The sequence below is a fragment of the Sorex araneus genome, chromosome 3 (genome assembly GCF_027595985.1).
Source record: "Sorex araneus isolate mSorAra2 chromosome 3, mSorAra2.pri, whole genome shotgun sequence".
NCBI lineage: Eukaryota > Metazoa > Chordata > Mammalia > Eulipotyphla > Soricidae > Sorex > Sorex araneus.
In genome coordinates, this window is record NC_073304.1 from 166,613,468 (window position 1) to 166,640,335 (window position 26,868).

A 26,868-nucleotide genomic window follows, 5' to 3' on the forward strand; every position below is an offset into this window, starting at 1 on the left:
TGGATGCCAGAGTATCCAATAAATAAGAGAGACCTTTTAAAATTCTGAATTCTCTGGGAACCGGAGCTTTTAATCACAAGGCTAGATTCCTAATTCTGTACGAACTAAGGTGCCCATTTTTAAGCATTTAGAAAGGTGCCTGCAGTGAGCAGTCAGAGGCTAACCTAAATTCACAGTGTGGGCGAATGTATAATAGGGAATACCTTTCCAAAAAATTTATTTGGTCACTATAGTTTATAATGTGATTAGTGATTAGGCTTTAGGCATACAATATCTCAACTCCAGTGCCTTCATCAGTGTCCACTTCCCCCCATCAGTGCTCCCTGCTTTCCTTCCACACACAGCTTGTCTCTAGGAGCACTGTAGCACTGTCATCCCATTGTTCACCGATTTGCTCAAGCAGGCATCAGTTAGGTCTCCATTGTGAGACTTGTTAATACTGTTTTTGGCATATCGAATACACCACGGGTACCTTGTCAGGCTCTGCCATGCGGGCGGGATACTCTCGGTAGCTTGCCGGGCTCTCCAAGAGGGACCAAGAAATTGAACCCAAGTAAGCCACATGCAGAGCAAATGCCCTATCCGCTGTGCTATCGCTCCAGTTCATCTCTAGGAGAGGCACTTTTATAAATAAACTTTGGCACTGTGGTTTCCAGTGCTGTTGCTGATAAGGTTTCACGCATAACGCTTTTCCACCTTTCAGCATCCCCTCCACCTCCTCCTCGTTGAACACTTCCCTCCACCATATAAAAGGGAATACTTTATGGTGAGTACAGGGATGATCTACTTAAGAAAAAATCATCAGGCAAACACTTAAGGTAGTCAGGCCTGTGACTGTGAAAGGCCCTTGAACTAATGAGTTCATGAGCACTACTAATCATATCCTAATTGATTTTTGCAAGCTGTCTATTAGCATACCAGGTTGTTTGAGAGTTGGTCACACCTTCATCAACGTGATCAGGCCCCAGGCACAGACTGTTACTGCATCAGGCACAGTGGTAGGAGGTCAGGCTACTAAGCTACACACATTACTGGCAAATACTCTAAAAGCCACAAACCATAGTGATTTGGGAGAAACAGGAGAGACAGATAAGAATGATTTATAAAGTCCTGGCATGCGACAGACAAGCTTCTGCGTGACGTGGGGCTGGCAGCCACATTTGATATGTTGGTCCTCTGTCCCTTTGGTCTCTGCATGTTGTCCTGTGTGCACTTTCCTCCTTGCCCCAGCATCACATGACACATCTCAACGTTTCTATCCGCATATCTCACCAGCTCCTGGCATTTAGTGGATTCTTACTAAATGTTCGCTAACTCATTTGCATTCCCTAGGGTGCGTTATCATGTCTCTGACAGCTTTTCTATCCTTTTCCCATGTGAACAACAGGGGAAATTGGGCTGTTGATTCCATTTAATAAAAAAAGAACAGCGAAACTCTGATGGTCTGGACTTCCAACACAAGCACCATCAAACCCCTGGGTTCACCCATCCAGATAAATGAAAAGTCTCTGTGTAGATCATGAAACTTCTGTGTTCCTAAGTTGGCTCGCTTCTTAGTGAATGCCAAGTTCGGTGAGGGTGGTGCACACTTGAGCCTGAGTAGCACCCGGGCATTCCTCTGCCTCTCAGAACTCCCCCCTCCTAGAGCCTTAGCATGGCAGACCATGGGGGAATCCTCCACGCTCCCTGACCCACAAACTTCAGGATTTCCCAGTTCTCATTCCTAAGAGAACTTTCTCCTCCTCCCATTATTTCTTCATAATTTTTGAGTCAAATTTTGATGCTAATAAGATGCATGCAAAGAATTCTAAAATGCATGAGCACAGAATGACGTTAGTGTATTGGCGATAAGCGCTCAAGTAAAATCAGAAGGAGGAGACCTGCTCTAAGCATTTCTACATTAAATGGTTGGAACTGTTTGTGTCACCAAATATTATCCGGACTGTTTGGAAACAGGAGCATTCTAACATGCCTTCTGGTCTCTGTATGGATGGCTGCCAAAGATTAGGACAACCTGTGCCTTTGAATTGTATATCTGAATGTGGCGGCGGGGGGAGGTTGGGGGGAAGCCACACACAAACTAAATCCCAAATTAAATCAGGTAATAAACACACCATTGAAAGTGGGCCTTGGAAAGCCTTCTGAATTAAAAAGATGCTGCATGTGCACGGAATGCAGTGTGTTACATCGATTCTCTAAAGCAACATGTTGTAAAATTTTACTGCTTTCTTGTTGTGTTTTATATCTTGTTCTCTCCAGGCTTCGTGGACTCGACCAGAGAAGCAAGAGGTATAGCTTACCCAATCACTAGCCAGTCTTTAGTATTGAAAGCATTACAGTTTAACTCACCATTACGGTTTAATAACCAGACATGCGAAACTAATTAGTCATTTAGTTAGATTTAAGAATAGGTCAATAGTGCTAGACATTACTTAGCCGTAGCGTCATTGTAGGATGAGCAAGCAAGCTGTGTTGGGAGTGGATGAACAAATCCTTATTATTTCCTAAAACTGGATCTTACTCTCTTGCCGGTGCTGGTAAAATCATATCCAGGTAATTTTATTTATAGAAATAAATCGCCCCAATTCCCAGGCCAGGCATTTTCAACTGATGAAATTCTTTTGTCTCTCACCTGGTTGATGTGACTTTGGCTCGTAAAGGCACAGAGTCAGGGATGTAAAAACCCACTCAGCCCTTTCCTCTCCAGCTCAACTCATCTTGTTGCTCACATATTTTGTAATAAATGGTCTTGGTAAATTATCACATCACATTTCATCTCGAAGCAATGCAAATGACATATCTCAGTTTTCCCAAATTGCTAAACATACTATGTTACTTTTATAGAGCATTAAATTTATGAGATTTGAACAATTTTACACCAATGGTTCTGGTTTTCTTTTTTTTTTTAAGTCCATAGCATTTAGCCTTTGAAATTTCTCTGACTACTTGCTTCGATTTGGGTTATGTGGGACTTAGTTTGAAAACTGAAGCTAAACATTAATCTTTAGATTTTAATTGCTTTTCCCCTAAGACCCAGCTTATGGCCTACCATTTGTACCCCCCACCTTCTGTGATTTAGCTGACATAGTGAAATAAAGCTCAATATAGGTTAGATGAGGTTCAAGGATATATTCTGTAAGTACATTCTTGAAAAGTACCTTTTGTCTATGCTCCAGATGGGGTTCTGATATTATAATACTATCCGTGGAGATTCTGTAGACTGTATTTTAATTAGGTAAATCTGTCCTCTTCGTCGTTCAGAAATGATCATTCCTCAGAACACATAATTCATGTGTTCAGGTCATGCTATCAATATTTAATGCTGTTTCATATGTAAGAGTTGACTGCCTCCCCCCAGGCACAGGCAGTAGTTTCCACATGAGCATGGTGCTCTCATCAAGTCTCGCTCATTAGAAGCTTTCTTTGTAGCCTGCCTGCCTTCATGTCATAGAGACAGTGGTTAAAACACATCCGCGCTGATAGGCTTGCTTCTGTGGCACAGGAATCTCTTGGTGCTGCTCCATGCTAGGTGTTTTATTGTCCGAAAGTCATGGACCCATTGAGATCACGGAAGGGAGGGAAGAAAGGTTAATTATGGGGCTCTCGGAGTTGCTCCCAGTCTCATTCCGTATGGCCTCGTGCCTCTTCTCCCTGTCATTCTGATTTATACCTGGCTCAAGGAGGAGCTAAGATTTAGCAGGGAGCATTTAAGGAGGTGTTAAGAGAATTATTATAAGTGGAAGTAATAGGTTGACTCCCAAGAAAGCAGGCATCTCGCTGGGTTCCAGAAGTATCCTTATCTTGAGTATCTCATTCTGGATGGAATTGACTTTCAAGTGAGTGCCACTCCCGGGCTCCAAAAATCTCCTGTTTGTCTCACTCAGGGGTGGAGACCAAGAGTCCAGATGAGCCAAAGAGGGTTAGAGGTACGGCTAGTTTCATTCTGTAAGCTCGGCGAGTCTATCTAGAAGGAAGGAGACAAAAATGTTTTGATGAGAATAATTATAATTGCCCTTCAGACTTTTTTTTTTAGCACGTTTTGGTTTTTTTTTTTGCCTTCGTGAGCCTTTTGTGCTTGCTTCCTCCACCAGTGCTGAGACCATCGGCACAAGTTTTGATCTGGATGACTTCAATATACTTTTTTGTACTGATGCTCTGTAAACATTTCAGAAGAAGATAATCCATTCGCACTGGAGGGCTAACAGTATATAATCCCATCATGAGGATGGATGCAAATTAGGAATTCTTTTTTTTTTTTTTTTTTTTTTTTTTTGCTTTTTGTGTCACACCCAGCGATGCTCAGGGGTTACTCCTGGCTCTGCATCTCAGGAATTACTCCTGGTGGTGCTTGAGGGACCATATGGGATGCTGGGAATCGAACCCGGGTAGGACGCGTGCAAGGCAAACGCCCTACCCACTGTGCTATTGCTCCAGCCCCACAAATTAGAAATTCTTAATTAAGGACAGTGTCCTAAGTCTGTTGACAGGAAATGAAAAAGAAAAAAAATGTTTTTTAACATGGAGAAACTTAGGGAAAGACACCAGCCAATATACACTCAGTGCAGCCATTTCTCTTTGAGCGTTTTCTCGATTGTTCTGAGGAAAGTCTGCTCAAGCCCTGCCTTGTGTGCATGAAGGTCCTTCCTCCTCTTACTAAACAACAGGACTTTTTACATCATTTGCTGAAACACCTCTTCCTGGTGGAAATATTCTCTTGATTTCTGAAAGAGTCTAATCAGTCCCAAGACAAGTCCTGCTTATGTGACAGTGAATCCTAGTCTAGTCACTGTGACAGAGCCCATGGTTCTCACTGAGATCACCAGAAAGGCCAGGACTGGATCTTGAATCTCCTGTGCCTTCATCTTGCCAACATGGGGACAAGTGGGATTGCTGTGCAGGACAGTTGAACCCCCACAGAGACACTTTGCCAGAATGGGTCCTCCCTCTTCATGCCTAGAGTTTAGAGTCTACTTTGTGTGACAAGTAGAAATTGCTGGAGGAATGTCTGGTCATCATTCCTTAAGCCTATGAGAGAGGGGTCTCCAGATCTACTGTCTTCAGCAAACCAGATGTTTCCAGGGTTTTAACCCCATGCTCCACCCCTGACTGTTGTCATCTGTCACTTTTATGTGACATCTTGTGGGGTTCAGCTTCTCAGCTACTCAGCTTGCAGGAGTCCAGTCAGAGCCAAGAGCCCCAGGCATCTGGGGCGCTTGTGGCAGCAGAGAGGAGGGCCGGACCAGGCACTCTGTCTCCTCCCCAGCACTTGTGCTCTGGCTTCAAGACAGGAAGTGTGATGGGGCTTAACTGGCTGCAATGGATGAAATCTGTCAGCATTGGTCAAAGGGAGTTCTCGTGATAGATGGGCTGACAGGCTGGTACCTCATTTGGAACTTCCTTGACTGGCCGCTCTCTGACACTGCCACTCTGGGTTTCTGGCTTCTGAGGGAGCATGTCAGAGAATGTGAAACCAAGTGTTCTTTCATCTTCTCCAGAAGGACAGCTGAGTATTCTAGCAGAGCGAGACTATAAGGAGCCAAGCTTGTGTCTTGGGGTTATCAGCTTTCTTGGGGATCTGAATTTGGGGTGCCAGCCCAGACGCTTCCTAGGTCAGCTACCATTTCACTTAGTGCCAAGTTGAGGAGACGCCTTGGAAGTATTCCAGGCGTCTATTCCACCACTGCCCAGAGGTTCTATGTTTATCCCCTTTGGGGGCCAGTTGTAATTTCAGACTCCAGAAACCAAGGCTCAAAGACTGAAAGATGGTGGTGGTGGTGGTGGTGGTGGTGGTGGTGCCAGGGACCCCAGCTCTCCATGGACTCTATCTCAGTCCCTGGAGAGGGGACCAAGTTGTCATTCCTTCCAACTCACTGACTCATGACTTTTTTTTTTAAATGAAGTTATTTTACTTTCAAGCATCCAGGGGAAAGAGGCCTCTGCAGCCATAGGGGAATGTTGCGTGATGCCTTCCCCCTGGCACGCGCTGATCTCCCATTCCGTCTGCATGCACCATGGAGCTGCAGATGGGCAGGGAGCAGAGAGAGAAAAGTGGGAGTGCCAGTTCCTCGGAATCTCATGTGGCTAGGCTGTAGCTGCAGGCACCTCGGCTGATCAGGACTTCCGTTTCCCTTCTGGACACATCAAGGTCCTCTTCCTTGCCCCAGACCAACTGTGGGCACCTTGTCTAGGCTGTTGGATGTTCACCAGTCCCAGTTTCTGTTTCGGATCCACCCCCACACCCCCAGTGCTCGCCAGAACTTCCCCGGCTAGTCAGTACTTCACATACAGCTTAGACCTTGGTGCCGAGAGTAGAGAGGGAGTGAGACGGGTCACAGGGATGCTCTCCTGGCCTGCTTGCCTGGCCCACTCCGCCTCGGATTCTGACATTCCCTTCCCTCCCGGCAGACCCTGGACGGGCACATGGTGGTACGCAGCCACGCCCGCGTGTCTTCACTCACCCTGAAGAGCATCCAGTACACGGACGCCGGGGAATACATCTGCACAGCCAGCAACACCATCGGCCAGGACTCGCAGGCCATGTACCTCGAAGTGCAGTGTGAGCAGCAGTGATGGGGAAAGATGCAGGGCGGGGTGGGGAGAGGATGATAACAGTCTGTCCCCAGGGAACTCAGCATCCGTTCCCTGTAGCCCCTAGTTCTGGGCTCTGCCGGCACTGTGTGCCAAGCCCCTCCTCAGCCACCCCAGGCTTCTTCTTTTTTTTTCTTTTTGGGTCACACTCGGAGATGCACAGTGGTTACTTCTCACTCTGCACTCAGGAATTACTCAGGGGACCATATGGGATGCTGGGAATCGAACCTGGGTTGGCCGCGTGCAAGGCAAACGCCCTACCCGCTGTGCTATTGCTCCAGCCCCACACCCCAGGCTTCTTTATAGGCCTGCCTGTCCTTCAGAGTGCCTTCAGCTCCCAGCCTGCACAGCATCTGGCCTCCGCTCGGGCTGGTCTGCGCTGCTCCCCACCCTCTGCCATCCCTCGGGTCTTCGCTAGGCTCCCCTCTTCCATGGAGGGAGATGCGCTCATGTCACTTCTCCTGAATCCTTGTTCCTTACAGATGCCCCTAAGCTGCAGGGCCCCGTGGCTGTGTACACATGGGAAGGGAACCAGGTGAACATCACCTGTGAAGTGTTCGCCTACCCCAGTGCCACCATCTCTTGGTTCCGCGACGGTCAGCTGCTGCCAAGTTCCAACTACAGCAATATCAAGATCTATAGCACCCCCTCGGCCAGCTACCTGGAGGTGAGCTGGGTGGGCTGGTGTGGGCAGGGCATGGTCGGACCCTTCCATGGGCTGAAGGGCTCTTTTGGGCATGCTGATCAGGGGTGCCATGGACCACTGTTCTTTCTCCCCTCCCCCTCCCCTGCACCAGGGCAAGCCAGGCCTGGAGGCTGGGTCCTCTCACTCCTGCCCTTTTCTTCTCTCTGGTTTAAGGTGGGGCAAGAGCTCACCACGGTGCTTCTTTACCTGATGCCGTTCTTGATCAAGTTACCCAATAACTAGCCCTCTGTGCCATACCCCATAGAACAGCTAACCCGGGAGCCTCTTTCTTCTAAAGGTCACCCCAGACTCGGAGAATGACTTCGGGAACTATAACTGTACAGCTGTGAACCGCATTGGACAGGAGTCATTGGAGTTCATCCTGGTCCAAGCCGGTGAGCGCCTCTGCGGGCTGCCCACACTCCCTCACCCCTGCTGTCCTGCAAGATGGGGGGCGGAGGAGGGGGAGGGCTAGTACGTGGGGGCCAGGAGGCAGAGGAGTCTGGGCAGGGGCATGTTGGAAGGGACTCATACTCTCAGGACAGGAAACAGGTGACCAGACTCTCTGGCATGAGTAAAGGGGAGAGCTGAGCTTTGACTGGGGAAGGCCCCAGTTCCCACCGGACTCACGTGACTCCCTCTGTGTCCTCCCCACAGACACGCCCTCTTCGCCCTCCATCGACCAGGTGGAGCCATACTCAAGTACGGCACAGGTGCAGTTTGATGAACCAGAAGCCACAGGCGGGGTGCCCATCCTCAAGTACAAGGCCGAGTGGAGAGCCATGGGCGAGGAAGTGTGGCATTTCAAGTGGTATGATGCCAAAGAAGGTGAGACCAGAAGAGGCCTCGTCACCTTTAGGCTCCCGGGTTCCTCGATGTCAGGGCACCTGCTCAGCCCCAGTACTCACTGGCCTGGCCCCCGGCTGCCCATTCGGAAGGGGAGGTTCCCCCTCACTGTCCTTTCTAGGATTAGGGTGCAGCCACATCTCGTATAGAATTGAGGGCCTCTGACCCCAAGGGTGCAAAACCAGGCTCGCATGACCCTACTGGCTAGACGTGGCATCTTAAGCATGTGGAGGTCTGAGCTTAGTCCCTGGTATGCCCATAGGGCAGGGGGTACCCGGGACAGTGCTTAGTCCCTGCCCTATATATGAGTGAAGCTCTCTGCGGCCTCTTTCCCCCACCAGTCTGGTGCTGCTTGGAAGGCTGGGGAACTTCCATACAATGGCGTAGGGCCAGAGGCAAGACTGGATAATCTGTGATATGTCTCCAAACTAAAGATTTGGAAAGGATTTTTAGAGAAGCACAATGGTTATGGCATCTGCCTTGCCAGAACCTGTTTTTTTCCCCAGCACCTGAGCACCATCAGCAGTGATCCCTGAGCGAAGTCAACCCTGAGCACCACTGGGGATGGCCCTCCCCTCCCCCTACCCCACTCTGGCCCTAATGGCTCAAGGGCCACAGTGTAGCTCAAAGGTTTAAGTGCATGCTTTGCATGCAGATGCCCAGGTTTTGTCCTCAGTATTACTGGGTATCCTGAACACCACTACTTATGAGCATAGCGCTGGGAGTGCCCCCCGCTCCCTGCTCACTGCCAGGTGTGACCCAAACCCCCAAAGTAACAATTAAAAGAAAATTTATCTCCTGTGACAACAGTTTGAAGATTCTGAACCCATACCTTGTTGCCCTGAGGATGGAGTATATTTTTGGATGGAGTATAGTTCTCTCTTTGGGTATAACTGGAATAACTCAGAGAAATATGTTTTGTTTCCATAGAAATTTGTCATGATGGCTAGTACGTGGAAACAAGGGTTGAGTTGAAAGTGGGTTAAGATGCAGTGATACAGCCAAAGACAGTGAGAATTGGGCCACAAAGTGCTCCCCATCTGCAAACTCTTGGGGGTTGGATTTCTGAGTAGCTTGGATTGTAGCACTGTAGCACTGTTGTCCCGTTGTTCATCAGTTTGCTCAAATGGGCACCAGTAACGTCTCTATTGTGAGACTTGTTACTGTTTTTGGCATATCGATTGCGCCACAGGTAGCTTGCCAGGCTCTGCCGTGTGGGCGGGATACTCTTGGTAGCTTGCCAGGCTCTCCAGGAGGAGTAGCTTGGATTATGCTAGAAAAAAAACCTTTTTCCTTCCTTAACTTCCCTCTGAAACCTCCTAGCAACCCTTGTCAGGTTGGTCCTTTATTATTATCTGTCTAACAGGACACCCCACTTTCCTCTATTTACTTTTATTATGGTAAAAATCCAGTACTACGCAGTTCACCATTGTCCCCATTTCAAGTGGACAGACAGTTCAGGGCCAGTGCCCATTGGCCAGTAGCTAACTCTCCTCCCCCCTCCATCGCCACGCTACTTCCAGTCTGCTTCCAGTTGACTCTCTGTGCTCCCTATAAGTGGAATAAGAGTGTTTGCCCTTTGGGGTCTGTTGTTCCAAATAGCATAGTGTCCTCGAGGTTTGTCATGTTGCAGTTTCCACCAGAATTCCATTCCTTACCAAAATCGAGGATTTCGTGGCACACATTGGTGACATTTTGTCTGTTCACCTGTGGGTGGACACCTAACTGTGTCCACCTTCAGCGCCTGTGGACTGTTAGTGCCTCTGTGAACACGGCTGTGTGGCTCTCCATTCCGGTCCCAGCTTCCCAGCTTCCAATCCTCTGTGCAGCTGCCCGTGGTGGAAATCCTGAATGACCTGGCAATGCTAGTTTGCTTTCTTGAGCCCTTCGTGTGCTGTTTTCCCCAGAGGCCGCACCCTCTTACCAGCAGGCTCTGCATTCTTGATGACCATTTTCTCCTGTTCTCTCCACAGCCAACAGGGAGGGCACCGTCACCATCGTGGGCCTAAGGCCTGAGACAACCTATGCGGTGCGGCTGGCGGCTCTCAACGGCAAGGGCCTGGGCGAGCTTAGCGCCGCCTCTGAGTTCAAGACACAGCCAGTCCGTAAGTAGCTCTTCCGCCCTGCCCGCCCCCTTCTCCTCCTGGGGGTACAGGGACCCCTGAGCTCCTGCTCCATGGTTCAGAGGACAGCATGTTGTTGGCTTTCAGATCCCTCTCCTCAAGAAGGCCCCCTTCCTAGTTCTCTGGCCTTGGGTCACTCAACCCCTTTCTCTCATCTCCAAGGGCTCAGTGACACCATCACTGTGACCAGACCCAGTTTGTAAGAATAAGGGCCACCACCAGTCAGGGGCTTGCAGGGAAGGGAGGGGGGACACTCAGGCGTGGGGAGGGACTGTCTGGGTTGCTATGGCAACAGAACACAGGTCACTAAGGCCCTAAGCACTTTATCGGAAAGACACTGGCAATTGCTCTAATTAGTCGTGGGTTTTTTTGATGCAGCAGAGACATGAGGTCATAGAAGAATCAGACACTGTTGTGGGAGCTGCATGTGGAGCAAAATCCCACCACACCAAAGGGGAAAAGATGAGCGTGGCCTCGGCCGTTCCTGCTCCTCATTCCCTTCCCGTGAGCATCCCTTCCCTGCAGGCCGGATTCCATCCAGGGCTGCCTCCCCATGTCCTCTCTCCTTCTGCTGTCCTTAACCAAGATTTGCTGTGCTCCCTGCAAGTATCCAGAGCCGGGGCCAGCCCTGCTCCCCTGAACAGAGCAGAGAGCCAGGCCGGAGGGTGGTGGTGCCCCACACAGCTGAGGATACTGTGGGCTCGGAGCCCCCTGGGTGGCCCCGAAACTCCCCACCCGGCTTTCTCCTGTGCCTGGAATGGAAAATCGTGTGGGGCCCATCCTCTGCTTCCTTCTCTTGGAAGCCAGGGTTTAGCAAGGCTCTGAGCCCCTCATATCTTCCCAGAGCCAGGAAGCCGGAATTCCTTCCACAGGAATCACTTCTTGGTGAACCGGAAGTGATGTTGTCATTTGAGTTTCCAACTCCGTGTGATCTGCAGATCCTATTCATTTCTTTTACACCTTATTTTTTTTTCTCTTGGGTCTGTCTCTTGTCTTTCCTTTTCGTCTGTGTTCCATCCATGGGAAATGCAGATAGCCCTCTTCCACGTAAGTGCGTCTTCATACCTGATTACCCGTTTCCATAGACTTAACATCTGCTAGTCCCAGCCCTTAATTTAGTTCCAGTCCCCCTCTCTGCCCCCTAGAGGCTGAAGTAGATGATACTGTCTGGGCCCTAACCCCACTGACCTTAGTCTAGTTGTGCCCTCCTTAACATCCTTAGGTTACTCCGAGAGGCTAACATCCGTCCTGTGTAGAGCATGCAACTCTTGTGTCCTTTTGAAGTTGTGTGTATTAATTCCCATGTGTGATGGTCACCCTGTGGCGGCCGCAAGGTTGGCCATGCCCAGCACGGGGGGAAGGGAGTTCACAGAGGGTCTCTGAGTAACAGACCAGAGCACTAGGAAGACAGGGAAATCACCTCCAGCCCAGGCTGCCTCTATTCAGAATCCCTGGGGCGGAGGAGAGATTCCTTGCTGGACTTTCATGTTGGCATCGAGAGGACAGACTTGTCCTTTCTCCTCCCTTCCATTTTTGTATGTCAGGAGGCTGGAGCGCATTAAGGAAACTGGTTAGGGAGGCCCAGGCCTCAGCAGCAATGATGATGAATAGCAGGAACCCCGTTCCCAATCAGGGGTACATCCTGTGGCAGCTTCCAGAAACATAATGCCTCGAGCTGGTTTGACTCTGTCCCTTAGCATTAAGTTCCTGACAAATGGTGTGTCTGTGTTTGAGCCCGACTCACTAGTTACTTAGTGACTCAACTACTCAACTGCCAAGCATGGCGAGGAGGAGTGATTGTCCCTAGAAAGATGCGCTATTTGTGACACTGCAGACAGGGGGCTTTAGGGACAGGGCTAATCTTGTCTTAGGAAGCTGGCCTGCCGCCTCGGGAGCAGACTCAGAGGACCTCAGCGTGCACGACGCCCCAAAGCTTCACTTCCGCCCGAGGCTTGCCTCTTTCTTCTGGGGCTGAACACAGAATAGTGGAGGGAGTGTGGTTACTCAGAGACCAGCAAGAAAAGGAATTCAGAAAGCCACATACCCTTTTCATAAAAAGTGCCTCGCTCCTGAATGGCACTCAGGAAAGCTTTGCTTTTTTAAATGTATTCAGAAATATTGCAGCCGCAGCAAAAACTAAGTAGCTCAGTGTAGGCGTTGGGAGACTTTGAGCACATGTGAAATCCACTGTCTCAGCAGAGTTGGCTCCTGAATGAACCAGTTCTAGGGGAAGACGGGACTAGGGGTGTGGTGGAGGGAAAGATAGAGAGTTGGAAGGTCGTGCTGATTGCTGCCTGCACCGGGCAGCACCATCGTAGCTCTGTCTGAGTTCAGAGCACCTTCATCCTGGACCCTTAAGCAAACTTCGCCGACTTCTGCCTTTCACCTAGCAGTGAACACTGGTTTAGTTACACTGCAGAGAGAAAAGCGGGGAGGACAATTCCTTCTGAGTTTCTACCACTAACTGCTCTTGGAGGCTGCAGTGGGTTTCATTCATTGCCAGCTCAGCTTTCATAAAGGTGAGACTTTTATTGCAGATTCCATGTTTTAAAATTCAGTGTTTAATTTTTTAAAAAAATGACCCAGAGACCTGGCTGCTTGCTGTCTGCTAGTATGGAAAGGAATTATTAACCAAGATTCCAGGAAGCACCTTGGAAACTGCTGGGATCCACTCTGCATTCCAGCCGGATCATGAATGATACCATCATCGGCATTGCTCATGGCAGGAAATATTGGTTTTCTGAGTCATATAATAAGGTTATGATGTGAAGGGTAAATAAACAAGCTGCTCGGGGATAAGGAGAGTGTGACCCAGCCCTAGAATTGAGTGTTCCCTTTTCAAGAACTGAACAGGAAGAGGAAGCACACCAGGGAATACGTGGGGAACATCAGGTGCTCGCTATAAATCAATTACTGTTGTCTCTCCTTTTAATCTTTCTGGAGCCACTGTCATGAAGGTTGAGCCCAAGGTATCCTGTTGCACCTATCCTGAAAAAAAAAAAAGGATACGGATAGAAGGAAGAGGCCAGCATTGACCACTCTTGAGGCAAAACATCCTTCTACTCATAGGGAGGGAGCACAGGTTTTAGGAAGGACCTTCTCTGAGTTGTCTGACGGCTCCTTGGAAAGCACAAAGATGGTTTGAACTGAGGTCTGCAGAATCCATTTGCTTATGCCAAACCCAAGAACCAGGGTGCTGGTTTTTGATGCTGATTCATCTCCACCACTGACAGTGGCATGGGAGAGTTTAGGTGATGGCAAATGCCTTTCCCACTGGTTCATCCATTGAAGCTTATTGAGATTGAAGTTTATTGAAGTTTATTAAGCAGCAGGTCTCCGTTGTAGATAGGTCTACAACCAGGGCCATAGGTATATCAAAGCAAGTGAACATAGCAAAAGTCACAGGTTCCCAGAGACTTCTGCTTAGGGATTGCCAGATTAGAAAGTCCTGGAGGTTCCTTTGTGTGCAGATCAAACCTGGGCATGAAGGGAAGGGGAAAACTGTGCCTCCAAGCAAACAAACATCTCCAACTGGAGAAAGTGCCCCATATCGTGTCTTTTTAGGTCAAAATGTCTGCATGCGGAAAAGGCACTCTTAGATAAGAACGTCATCTCCCTCTATTTGCCTAAGGAGGGCCAACTTGCCCATCAAAATTCTTGAAAGCCCAGAGAAATGACGGGCCACTTTTGGATGAATCTTAAGTTTTGAAGCCACCCACACACCCAGTGCCTGAATGCTGTTGTGTCTAGACAGTGAAGCGAACCAGGTGATTTCTTCCTAGTCTCCACATGACACATTTTAAAAAGAGGATCTTGAAATTCTGTTTCCATATGGTGCCCTCTCTAGGTGTCACATGTAATTGTGCTTAGAGCGAAAGCACATTCGACTGTCCCCCATTGCCAGAATATCATAGATGGTGAGACAAACTGTTCCAGCCAAAAACTTTAAGGCAGTAGAGAGAAGTTTTGACCCAAATGAAGCGAATGACCGAGTCGTCCACATTTGCCCAGAAAAGGCCTTTAGTCTTCCTTGCTAATTCCAGGGACTGTCCTGTCTCCTGATTTAATGTCACTGGGAAGGTGAAAAAGGAAGACCAAACCTTGAGGCAATGTTGAAAATAAGATGTAGTTTTTCGGGGCTGGAGCGATAGCACAGCGGGTAGGGCATTTGCCTTGCAGGCGGCCAACCCGGGTTCGATTCCCAGCATCCCATATGGTCCCCTGAGCACCGCCAGCGGTAATTCCTGAGTGCAGAGCCAGGAGTAACCCCTGAGCATAGCTGAGTGTGACCCAAAAAGAAAAAAAAGATGCAGTTTTTCCAAATTTTTGTCTAGTTCTCAAAGGGGACTTCTCTGTTTGTTGGTTTGGTTTGGTTGATGTTTAGAGATATAAACTCCATCATAACTGCCAATTTTAAAAAAGCTAAGAGTCCAATCAGTACCCAAAATGCTTCAGACCACACCATCGCTGACCCTCCTCCGCTTAGGAAGTTGATTATTGTTATGTCTCTTCAACATCCTGATGTGGGGGAGGGGAGAGATGAGAGAGAGCAAGAACAGCGTTCACCCTTACTTGAATCTATCTCTGAGCCTGTAGCAGCAGTCAGAGAACCATGTTTGGGACTTGAGAGGATAGGAGATGGGGGCTGACTCCATCCAGATGTCAGAGCACCTGGATCTTACCCAGCAGGACTGTTCATTACCTAGGACGGTCATTTCCGTTTGTTTGGACGTTGGAGTTACAGACCAAGAGATGGAAGCTTTGCTCTCAATACCGTCCTGAATCTCCACCTGTGCCTGGCCAGAGAGAAGCTGAGAAGCTCCATCTCCTTGCCCTGTTCATCCTAAGTCGAGGTCCAGGCTCCTGCTTCTCCTGTACGTTCAGGAGACAGCTGGCCCCGCTGAATTGGTGATTTGTTTCCAGGTGGGGGATGGAGGCGTCCGCAGCTGCTCCTGGTCTAACTCTTAGCGGAACTGCAGAGGTGGGCAGGTGCCACAGGTTCCAGTGTGAAGTCAGGCCCGAGCCGTGCTCTGGGCGCCCACCGCCGCCTGTTCCCCTGCACGGACTTCTCCTGCTCTAACCCGTTTCAGCTTCTCCTGATCTGGGAAGCGGCTTCCATTTCTCCATTCTGCATGTCTGTGCCTCTGAGAACTTCCCATTTCACCTGCATTTTTCTCTCCTCAGCAGCTCCTGCTAGCTCTCGCACCCCTGTTCCATTGTCTCCTTCCGCTAGTGAGTATCGTGTTTCCTTCCTCCTCTGCCCTCCTTGGATCTCTCCTAAAGCCATCTCCTTCCGCAGGTGCCAAGTCAGCTCTGTTGGCGCAAAGCAGCCCTGGGTTTTAGAGAAGCAAAAGAAGAGAAATGGGCCCAGGGCCTCTCAGATTCCTGGGAGGGAGCCGGCACTGGCCCAGGGGGGAGGCAAGAGCCAAACAACATTTCCCTGGAGAGAAGCCCCTGGACGCAGCTTCAGGAGGCCTCTGTAGCCAAACTGTGCTTGGGGTAGCCTTAAGCAGCTAGACCAGAGCTGGCATTTGGAGACAACAAAAGAATCTGCCAATAAAAAAAAAAAAAAGATCTAGGCTAAATCAACCTAAGAACTAACTACAGGTCTTGGGGCCAGAGCAATAGCACAGCAGGGAGGGCGTTTGCCTTGCACGTGGCCAGCCTGGGTTTGATCCCCAGCATCCCAGATGGTCCCCCAAGCACCACCAGGAGTAATTCCTGAGTGAAGAGCCAGGAGTAACCCCTGAACATCACTGGGTGTGGCCCCCTCCCCCCAAAAAAAGCAAAACAATACCTAGAGGTCTTGCATTTTGCCCCAGTGTTCTAATTGGTGCCATGCATGGGACTCTGGCCAGGATCTTTGGCTCCTATTGTAAATGCATATTCCCTTAAATATTTGTGGGAGAAATACAGGATCTGCCTGGCAGGAGGAGCTTAGGCAAATGATTTAACCCTTCACAAGGGGCTTTGTTTGTCCCAAGTAGTTGCCCTTCTTCTAATGCCCTGACCACAAATGAAACATCAGGCGTCATTAGTGCGGGTATCATGCTCTTTTTTGTCCACTGCTGGCAGCGGCCATTAATTCTCTGCCATCCTGGTCGAGCCTCACTCAGTTCTCATAGGATCACATGAGGTGGCCCATGTGATCCCTGCATCCTGGCCTGCCACTGGTTGGGGCTTCAAAACCAGCTTCCAGAAGGCGGGAATGGAGGGTGGAGGGGGGTGAACAAATGTGACAACAGCTAAATGCAGCCCAAGCCACACTTGGGGCACATTCTGGGCAGCGCCATCCCACTGGCCCTATTCTCCCAGACACAGAAGCCCATGCGTTGGGAGGGAATGACCTCAGGTAGGAAACTCAAAAGTCATTGGGGGCATCAATCAACTCAGCAGACCCACACCCTCAACACACCCAGAAGAGGATTGGGCAGGAGGAGGGGCACTGGCGACCACACCTGGTGGCAGCTGGATAAGGTCAAGCTGGGCAACCTCAGGGTTCAGATCTCGACCCTGTTGCTCCCTCTGTCTGCAGCTCCACAGCCTGTAAAAAGTCCCTCAGCCTCCCAAATGTCAGATTTCTTGCCTCACATGTGAAGGCTAGAGTATGCCTAGTTTGACGTGTTTTTGAAAATTAAACATTATGAAGAACACAAACCATGGTACTAAATGTGTAGTGAGGGGAATTTTGTGGTAAGAGTAAATGAGAATGATGTTATGTTATGTCTTGCGGCGGGAGTGCAATTTGCCCGCCAAATCTCTGATAAGCCCTTCACAATCCTGATAAATCAGAGACAGAAATGAAAACCTCCCCCCTTCCTGTCTCTTTTCTCTCTAGCCATGCCTTAAATTATATGTGTGCGCATGTGCACCTATGCAAAAAATACGTGTATAGACAGAGACACATATTTATTTATGAATGTCTCTATATTCTCTTCTTCACATTCTATGCCCTTCCTGTCCCTCATGTTTCCATAGCAACCTGGCCTCTTTCTGCCCTTCCAGCCACAGAACCTTCTAGTGAGTACACACTGAGCTGCTCTCAGCCAGCTTGTTGCTTGTTGTGGAGCTGACTCCTTGGACCCCGGGCTTCCCCCTCGTCTTCCCCACGGTTGAGAATGCATGAGACACCCGGTGGTGTGGTTTCGCATGCTGTCTGCTTGGCCAGGAGGGCTGACGTGGCCCTCCCCAGAGAACGAGGGTGATGATTTGAAGGACTCTCCCTGCATGAGGAGGCCACGCCAAGTGTGCTCTCCAATTAAAACTCGAAATGGATCAGGGGGACGCTGAGGAGGAGAATAAAAGAATGGCAGCTCCCTCCCCAACCTTTGTTGTCACTCCCTGACAGGCTCTTGTGCACGCACACGCGCGCGCGCGCGCGCACACACACACACACACACACACACACACACACACACACATCTTAACAGGAAAGTACCTGCCAGACTCAAGGAAAGAGTGGCCACTAGGAGAGAGGGATAGGGAGAGGGAGATAAGGAGGAGCTGCTGCTCCCTGCTGCCTCCCTGCCTTTGTCTCGGCAAAAAGCACTTCCTTCTCTTCCTCCTCTCCTCAGCACCTCAAATCTGATGGGCTGGCCAGGCCAAACCACACTCACTCTCTCTCAAGGTTGTGCGCTAGAAGTGCCAAAGAAAGAATTTTTGAATTCTTCTGCCAGACTGTTACAGTCTTTTTCCTCATGGAAAACATTATGCTCTTCCACAACTGTAACACATTCCAGGCTAGTCTTTATCACATGCAAGTGAAGTGAACTTGTGTGTTAAACCCCCTGGTAAGTCCTTTGGAGTGTGTATGTGTGTTTGTGTATGTGTCCCCTCATATCCAGGGCTGCAAGAGAGTTTTGGATATTCTAAGTTGCACAGAAAAAAAAAGGCACACAACCCCTTGAGCAGAAGTCAGCAAAAGCAGAGGAAAGGGGTCTGTCAAGTGGGGTACCTATTCCCCCCACCCCCAGCTGTCTGAAACCAATGGGATTGGTACCTTCGACCTCCATCCAGTTGGGGGTCGGTTATAGAGATGAATTGTCCAAGCTTTAGAGTCCCCTGGGCAGCCATTAGGTCTCACAGGATGGTCATTTATTAGATTACAACCCCAGCCCACATGGGCTCCCAACAGGTGAGCCTTTGTTCAAGTTGGCAGAGAGTTAAGGACCGTTAGTAAGAACATCAGCAACCAATAGGTACATGAAGAGCAGAGGTTGGGGTATTTCACATAGCCAGTCATCAGACAATGATAGCATGGAGTCAAATCCTGACAGTTCACAGTTCCCTATCTATTTTCGAGGTCCATGTTGTCCTTTTTTGCCACACCCAGCAATGCTCTGCACGCAGGAATTACTCCTGACAGTGCTCGGGGGACCAAATGGGATGCTAGAGATCAGGGATCAAACCCTGGTCAGCTTCTTACAAAGCAAGCGCCCCACGCACTAAACAGTCTTACTCTATGTTTGCCTGGCCCTTGCTTGCCAGCAGATATTTGTGATCTATTCTTTCCTGCTATTCTAGTCTTCCCTGGCTGCAAATGCTTAGTATTCTAAGATCTAAACTATTTTACTCAGTGAACTATCCCAACCTTAGGGGGCTTATTTGCTGGAGAGGCTGAGGGGAGCAAACACAATTTCCCACACCTGGCCAAGGTTTCTGAGACATAACTAAATAGAGAAGAAACTGTTTCCTGGTTCTGTGTGTTGCATGAGATGGGTTTTTTTTTCATTTCTTTCTTTCTTTTTGAAACTGCAGAGCATAGCTAACGGTCTGCTTTCTTGATATTCTTTCCCTATGAGTGCTGCAATGAATTTTAATTCCTGATGCTTTTGAGGTTTCTCATTTTGTCAGCAGAGCAGTGTGGGTGACAATGAACTGTGCTCACATGGGTTTAATTCAGATGATGGGGGGGGGGTTGCATTTGGAAAAGGAATGCAGCTAACAGTACCCTTTCCTCTAACAATGATGACATGGTCCTTCTGGTCCTTTTCAGCCTGCAGTGGCATGGATCCTGGGCGGAGGATATGTGATGCTTCTGCATAACTGGGGTCAGATTTTTGTCTTCTGTGGAAGTGACCACAATCTTGGGTTGACCACATTTTCCTTAAGGAGGGGTGAGGTGTGCTTCCAGGACATATTTCTGCCCATTATAAAATGCTTAGTAGTGACATCTCAAGAGAAGAAAGTTGGAGTCTTTTTTTTATGTTGAATTGCTTGACTCTGAACCCAAATTGTAGGCCCTTGTGGATTCTTGGATAAAAGGGAAGTAGCACCATTGGCAGCTGCCTGTTATATCCTATTATACCCATAAGCATGTTCCTCAATGGTAGGACAAGATGTAGTACATGTGAATGGCAGAGATTGGAAAGCAAAGTAGCTGAAAACAAACCCAAAAAATCACCCTAGTAATGAGCCATTACTAAAATAAAGTCTCCTGTTGTTGCTTCTGTGTATTTTGGGTCCAGTTACACGCATTTACCTTAGGATAAGAAACTTATCCTAAGGAAAATCAAAGGAGAAATTTCTCTGTCGTTTGCAGCCCCCGCAGGCACCCTCAGTTGGAAGTGCCTGACTAAAAGCAGCACACAGTGACACAGCGGATTCTGCACCTAGGTTAAAGCTTTGCCCCTGGATTATTTCTAAAGCAACAGTGTGCTCTTGGCATTCCCATCTCCCTTCTTTTCTCTTGGCTTTCTTCTTTTCTTTTTCTGAATATGCAATCTCCAAAACTTCCTTCCCAAATACTCGTGGGAGTGAAGGTGGGGAATAAACAAAATATCTTCGCACAAGACAAAGTCTCCATAACAAACAGGAGTGAAAGGAAACGTAGAACAAAAAGGGATGTAGAAAAATCCAAACAAGAAAACATTTTTGGTTTTCAGTGTAAAGACTCAAACTTGTTTATCAGTACAGCCACGAGTTCACAGCGGACTCTGTTCCTGTGTCTGCATGGGTACAGTGCTGGACTCTCAGTTTATGGAGCCAAGTCACCAGATTCTGCAATGTGCATGGATAAAACCATTGCCCAACCACCACCAGGGACCAGGAACAACACCCCCCCCCAATTTTTAACTCCAGTTCCTTCATATTTGGCTGGAGCACCTCCCAGGGACCTCTAGGATTAAGTAGGTATAGAATTGGAGGAGTGAGAGAAGAATCTCAGGACCTCCTTCTCTTTGGGGGGCTTGCACTAAGTCTCATTCAACCATGGCTCCTACCCTTTACTGCACCAAAGGAAGTCAGATGTTTCTTCATTTAATACAGTATTTGGTTCCTACAGGTTATACTGTTTATGCCTTGAAAGCCTTGGAACTTTTTCCTTCTTGACCCCTGCCCCTTGTCATTATCCTGATTTCCCAAGGATGCCGAGACGTTATGGAATCTGTGAATAATCATTTGCTTTTTTTTTCCTCCAACAGTCTCCTGAATTGGCTTTGCCAGCTGGGTCCTGACAGAAACACCTCCCCATTTCCAAACAAGTTTACATGCTCCTTGCCGTGGTATTAATGTGCAGTGTTGCAGCTCGCTCTAATGCTTGTTGTTGTTGTTGTTAACCAAATGCTCTTTATGATTTATTATTCTTCTTGTTTCCAGACAGTTTGACTGTCTTCCCAATGTTTCCTGTAGATGCTGCTAAATTAATTTGGTTTCTCCTTTTATTTAGTCTGCAATTTTGTTGTTGATTTGTTTCTCCCTGCCCATTGTTTACATCAGTTTTTAATTTTTTTGTATTTTCCATGTGGCCTCCTCCACTTTCCTTTCAACCAATCACGTGCGTGCGTATCATGTGACTTTGTCATGTGGCTTGCATGGTGCTGATGATGTCGTCCACGCTGGTGAACAGAAGGTAAAACTCTTTGTTCTGATTGGCGAAATAAATCTGGGACCACAGCCTGGCACAAGGGCCCACTCATTCCTTCCTGTCTCAGATTTCCCAAGTGAAGCCATTTAAAAGATTTCCTCTGGTTCTCAATTCACCCCCAGAATTCATTATTCTTTGCAGCCTTGACATGACAATTTGATACCCTGACAGCCTATGATATGACATTTGGCTTGAAGAAATTTGGACGCCCAAACTGCAATTGACAGTAAAATCACTCTAGCCCCAGAACAGTTTGCAGACTTGAATTTTTACCAGGTAGTTCATAGAAATGATTTCCCGGAAAGTGGTTTTATAAATTAGCTTGATAGCACTGTTGTTTAGCTTTACCCAGTAGTTGTATAAACCACAGTTGCTCTAGAATGAGTCACATTTCTATGGAAATGCGGACGCGTTTACAACATTGAGACTCTACAGAGAGAAACGCATCTATTGCGAAGGTTGTATCTGCTCTAAGCCAATGAAAGCGCAACTGGAATTGCCTAAAATTCCTACAAACTGAGAGCTCTCTGAAATGAGAGATTAAAGAATTTGTAATTAAAGTTTTTTTGTTTTTTGTTTTTTTTGCTGCTGTGATTGCTGAGGTGTCACTTTTCAAACGTGGTCCTGCCCTAAGCAGGAAGGGAGGGCCTCCAAATAAAAGTCACTTGGCAAGTACCAGACCTGCAGCTCTCTGACAATCAAGAAGCATTTGATTGACCCTTGCAACAAAAGAAATAAAATGATAGCCTCACTAATTGCAGAGCAGTGACAAAGTAATTCGTTAATATTGTGACCTCACAACCTTGTGACAATGTTTCTCACTTGCCATCAAGAGAAAAGGAAACCTCAGCTCACAACCATCCCCCAGCAAACTCAGACGCCCTGTCCTGGGTGTCATGCGCATCCCCTTCTCTTCTAACCACGAAGGGCTTTGTCATCCCCCACCCCAATCACAACCTGAGACACGGACAGGCTGCATTGATGAAGAGAACAAAACTAACACCAGTAACTGCCCAGGGTGCCGTGCATGCCAGGGCCCCGTTTGACTGCACTTCTCTGAGAACTGATTGGGCGACATCCACACGAGCAAAACCATCCCCCGCTCATCGGCATGTTTCTTGTTCCTGCTCTGTCCTTCCGTGTTGTCCTGCCCACCAGTGTGAACCCTGCCTGTTCCCTCACGCTCTCGCCACACTGGCCACCCCTGGGGACTTCAAGCTCTGCAGAGGTAGCTTCTGTGTTGCCCATTTGGTCCCATTTACAGCAGACTCCTGGGAGAGGGGCTGGGATGACAGCAGGCACATTTCCAGATAGGGTAATGTCTGATCCTTACGTTATCCCAGTGGAGGTGAGACTTGTCCCCCAAAGCAAGGGAGCAGCTGACAAGCTTAACTTCTGCCCCTATGAGCTGCCTTAACTTGATCCCAGTGATGCCAGAGAGAACTGGCAACCAAGATTTCCTAAATTCCAGGTCCCCCTACAAATATTGCTGCTCTGGAGACAGGCCTGCACATCCCCAATAAAATCTCAAGTACAAATAGATGTTGGGTTGGAACCCGTTTGTTTAAAAAAAAAAGAAGGAGGAAAGAAGGAAAGAAGGAAGGAAGGAAGGAAGGAAGGAAGGAAGGAAGGAAGGAAGGAAGGAAGGAAGGAAGGAAGGAAGGAAGGAAGGAAGGAAGGAAGGAAGGAAGGAAGAAGAGAGAGAGAGAAGGCAGTTTGGTCATTTTTGTGCAGTGTTCTAATTCAGAATAAGACAAAGTAGACCACTAAAAAGGTAGAACTTGCTCCTCATCTCTGAACAAAGACCTCTCCCAAACATTTTAGTAAGGCCATGTCAAGGTAGTTTCCCCGAACCATCATTTAAAAGGAGTTAAAGAGGAGGCTGGAGCAATCGCACAGCAGGTAGGGCGTTTGCCTTGCATGTGGCCAACCCAGATTTGATTCCCAGCATCCCATATGGTCCCCTGAGCACTATCAGGAGTCTTAATTCCTGAGAGCAAAGCCAGGAGGTAACCCCTGTGCATTGCTGTTTGTGACCCAAAAAGAAAAATAAATAAACAAATAAAAGGAGTTAAAGATCCCTAGAATTCTACAATAGAATGCCCCCTCAGCAAACCAGGGTCCCTTCTCCTGCCACTTGCCCTGGCTATCCAGGGAGCAGCAAGCAGCAGACTGGTGGCCTCTGAAAGTCAAACCCAAGGAGCCAGAGAGCTACAAAATAAAGTGACCCCTTCCTCCCTGGTAGTGGTCCCACTTGAAGGTGAACTGGGCCTAAGTGGGTGAGGTCTGGATGAGGTTCGAGTGAATTTCCTGACCCAGAAGGGGAGGCTGGGGGGTGGGGTGGGGCAGTATTCCTGTCCATCACCTCCCTTCCCCAACTGACCAGGGTTGCTCCAAGCCTCCCTGCGTGGTTCTTCTGCCCCTCCGGGTCCACTCCCCAGCCCAATGTCCAGAGACAGGAGATAGCCAGGTAACAAGGGGCACGGCTCACGGGCTTTGGCCCCTTATCGTGTCTGGGGGTTCCCCGCAGGGGAACACAGGCCCCTAGCCCAGACTTGGGAGCAGGTCTGCAGTGACTCACCTGTGCACCCCTCCAGGGCTGAGTTTAACATCATGGACCTGAGAAGCTGCTCTCTCCAGTGATGCCCATATGGCTGAGGACTCTGTAAATGAGATCCCCACCTCCATATCCTTCCCCACCTCCAGCATGTGTGTGATGAGAAGCCCCCCTCCCCGCCCCCCCCCCCCCCGCCAATCCTCCCCTCTGTCTATGAGCTGCATGTCTGCGCATGCGTCCTTTTGCCCCAAAGCCCCTATCCATAATGATCTTTTTTTTCTTTAGCTACTGACCCTGCCTCTTACTCGGAAGTGCCGTTTCTGATGAACTAAACTCTCTAACTCGTCCTCTTCCTTCTTAGATTGAAACATCACTAACCTTCCCTCCATTCTCACCTCTGCTTTTTTTTTTCTTTGCTTTTTTTTTTTTTTTTTTGCAGCTATATGTCGGGATGGTCCTGGGCTGTGGCAGTCGGGCCCAGGTTCCGCTCTGCTGGCCACTATTCCCGACGATTCCCTGTCCTGGTTCTTCCCAGGGGAGGGCTGGCAGATAGCTAGGCAGGATGGAAGAGCCAGGCAGGGGTCCAGGATGGGGGTGGGGGGGGCGTTCTACCAGGGCTTAGCAGATCACCTGAAGTGCCTCAGACGTCTTCATCATGATAACAGCCATGAAATAAGTGTGGGACTTGGGCTCAGAGCCGGCAGGTGGCCTGGGAAGGTGGGAACCAAGTTAGTAGTTGGTTGTAGCAGTTATTTCTATCCTAACCTCCTCAGCCTGGGTCAGCCCTATAACCACAACCCATCTCTTCGTGGTTATCTTTTCTTTTTTTAGGATGATGAAACAGAGATCAATGACCAAGTAATTGGGTGGTGTTTTCATGACACTCATGAGGAGGGCTTGGGTATTTTTTAGGTCTGGTCTGTCAGAATTTGTCACTGCGGAGTGTGTCTCGGTCCACCTGCCTTACTCGCTAGGGGGAAAAGGACACTGCAGAGGGCCCAGCATCCTTTCTCTGTCAAAGCTGGGGCCAGACCTGATACTCAGTATCCCCAGCCTGCCCTGGCACCTGGGAGTAGGGTGGCAGGCACAGGTGATAGAGCACATGGAGTCCTTAACCATTCAAAATAAGAGCAGGAGAAAAAAGCATTCAGGGGAGAGGGAGAACCTGGAGTGATAGTATGCGGGGTAAGGCATTTGTCATGCACGTCGCCGACCCAGGTTCAATCCCCAGGATCTTATATAGGCCCGTGAGCACCACTATGAGTAACCACTGAGTTATCTGGAGAGAGAGAGAAGGAGGGAGGGAGGGAGGGAGGGAGGGAGAGAGAAAGAAGGAGGGAGAAGAAAGAAGAGTTAACGTTTTGAGGAAGAATGTTGGTGACCTCAGAATTGAAAATCCTGTTCCCATCAGGCAAGCTGAATGATCCCTGAAGGACCAGTCAGATACAAACCTCATGTTGTAATTGTGAAAAATTGAGTAAGTTGGACAATTAAATTAAATATTCTGGATTTCTCGAAGCACGTGATAAAAAAATGTACACAAGTTTCACATTATAAGAAATAGCCATTGGAAGGATGTAGAAGGTATTTTCAAACCCAGACAACCTTATCTAATATTACAACAAAAGCTTCTAGGGCCAGAGTGATGGTCCAAAGGGCCAAGAGGACTTGCTTTGCCTGTATGGGGTCCAGGTTTGATCACTGGCCCTGTGTGTTTTCTCCAAGAACCACCAGGAGTGTCTCTTACCCGCCCCACAGCCAAAAAAAAAAAGTAAAAGATTCTAATACAGGGTTGGAGAAAAACATTACAGGGAGGTAAGACACTTGCCTTGCACGTGGCCAACTCCAGTTTGAGCTCTGTACTGCATAGGGTCCCCCAAGCACTACCAGGAGTGACCCTGAAGTACAGAGTCAGGAGAAGCCCCGAGCTTACCCAGATGTGGCACCCAAATCAAATCAATCAACCAATCAAAATTCTGTTGCATACCATATAGCCATCATTGGTTCATCTTACCTACAGAACCTTATGGTGAGTAGATGAAGGTAGAACCCAGCTTAGCCTGCCCAGGGTGCCAATGGGCACTACCTTTCATTTAGAAAACAGAACCCTTGGGTCTTGTCTTTTGGGGTGAGCAATAAGATTATCAATTTCCTTCTGAAGTTCACAAATGCTGTCTGAATATCCTGGACTCATTTTTGTCTGGAATTCAGATTTCCACCCGTGATCATTTTTGAAAGGAGGGATTCTGCCAAGTGAGAGTGGACATGAAGCTGACCCCAGTGTTAGGGCACTATGATCATAAAGAACAGTCTAGGACACATCCATTCCCATTGCAGTTTCTAAGAGAAATTTTGTAGGAAGGACCTGCCTTAATAGCTCTGTCTAGGGTAGTTTGTTTTTATTCTTGCACACACAGTTTACTTTTTTTCTCTAAAGTACCACCTCTTGCTTCATATTTTTTATTAGCATTTGTAAGGTTTGTTCTTACGGTACAGCTGTCTTAGTCTTCACATCAAATATTTGGGGAAGAGGCAGAATTGGACTCAAGGCTGAAACTAAACTCAGAGGGGATAATTAACCCCAGGGGCTTACTTGGAGCAACCTGCAGATTTGATACTGAATTGCAAACCAACATTTACGAATAATTACAATATTGGTTTTGCTGAAATTGCCCATAATGATTTCAATCAGAGCAGCCATTTCAAAACAGAGTGCCCATTGGGACCCTCTAAATAATTTCCTCTTCTAATGCATTCCATAAAGAAGCTCCCACCCCCACCCCATATGCCAGGGCCCACTACTTCAGCATCAACCCCTCCCTCTGCAGGTATATCTGGAACCTTCTTTTCACAAGAGCTCAGGAAGCCATTCTTTTATTCCTTATCTCTATGAGAATTTGGGGCCGGAGCAATAGCACTACATGGCCAACCCACATTCGATTCCCAGCATCCCATATGGTTTCCCCTATGAACCAGGAGTATCTTCGGTGCAACACCGGTATAACCCAAAAAGGAAAGAAAAAAAAGAATTTGGCCCATAGTCCATATTTGAATATAAATAAGACAGTTAAGCAAATAAGCAAGTACTGCCTTTTCCATGTCTTTGTGTAATTACTGCTAGTTACCTGGTCACAAACTTGGTGAGAATCTCCATAGTCATATATGATCTTTCTTTTGAAATGTCATGGGAAGGCTTATGTCTTTC

At 48.2% G+C, this 26,868-nt stretch overlaps 1 protein-coding gene across 18 annotated transcripts in view; it reads left to right on the plus strand.

Moving 5' to 3' along the window:
• Window positions 1-26,868, plus strand: part of NCAM1 (neural cell adhesion molecule 1) — a 321,021-nt gene that overhangs the window by 269,293 nt on the left and 24,860 nt on the right. For 5 of the 18 annotated variants that reach the window (XM_055130835.1, XM_055130836.1, XM_055130845.1 and 2 more), the window contains exons 9-15: window positions 2,260-2,289; window positions 6,406-6,556; window positions 7,071-7,255; window positions 7,572-7,668; window positions 7,931-8,101; window positions 10,093-10,224; window positions 11,275-11,289. In XM_055130835.1, the coding sequence (XP_054986810.1) occupies window positions 2,260-2,289; window positions 6,406-6,556; window positions 7,071-7,255; window positions 7,572-7,668; window positions 7,931-8,101; window positions 10,093-10,224; window positions 11,275-11,289 (781 nt within the window). The remainder of the gene's footprint in view (window positions 1-2,259; window positions 2,290-6,405; window positions 6,557-7,070; window positions 7,256-7,571; window positions 7,669-7,930; window positions 8,102-10,092; window positions 10,225-11,274; window positions 11,290-26,868) is intronic. The other 13 variants (XM_055130843.1, XM_055130844.1, XM_055130849.1 and 10 more) reach the window with 3 other exon arrangements.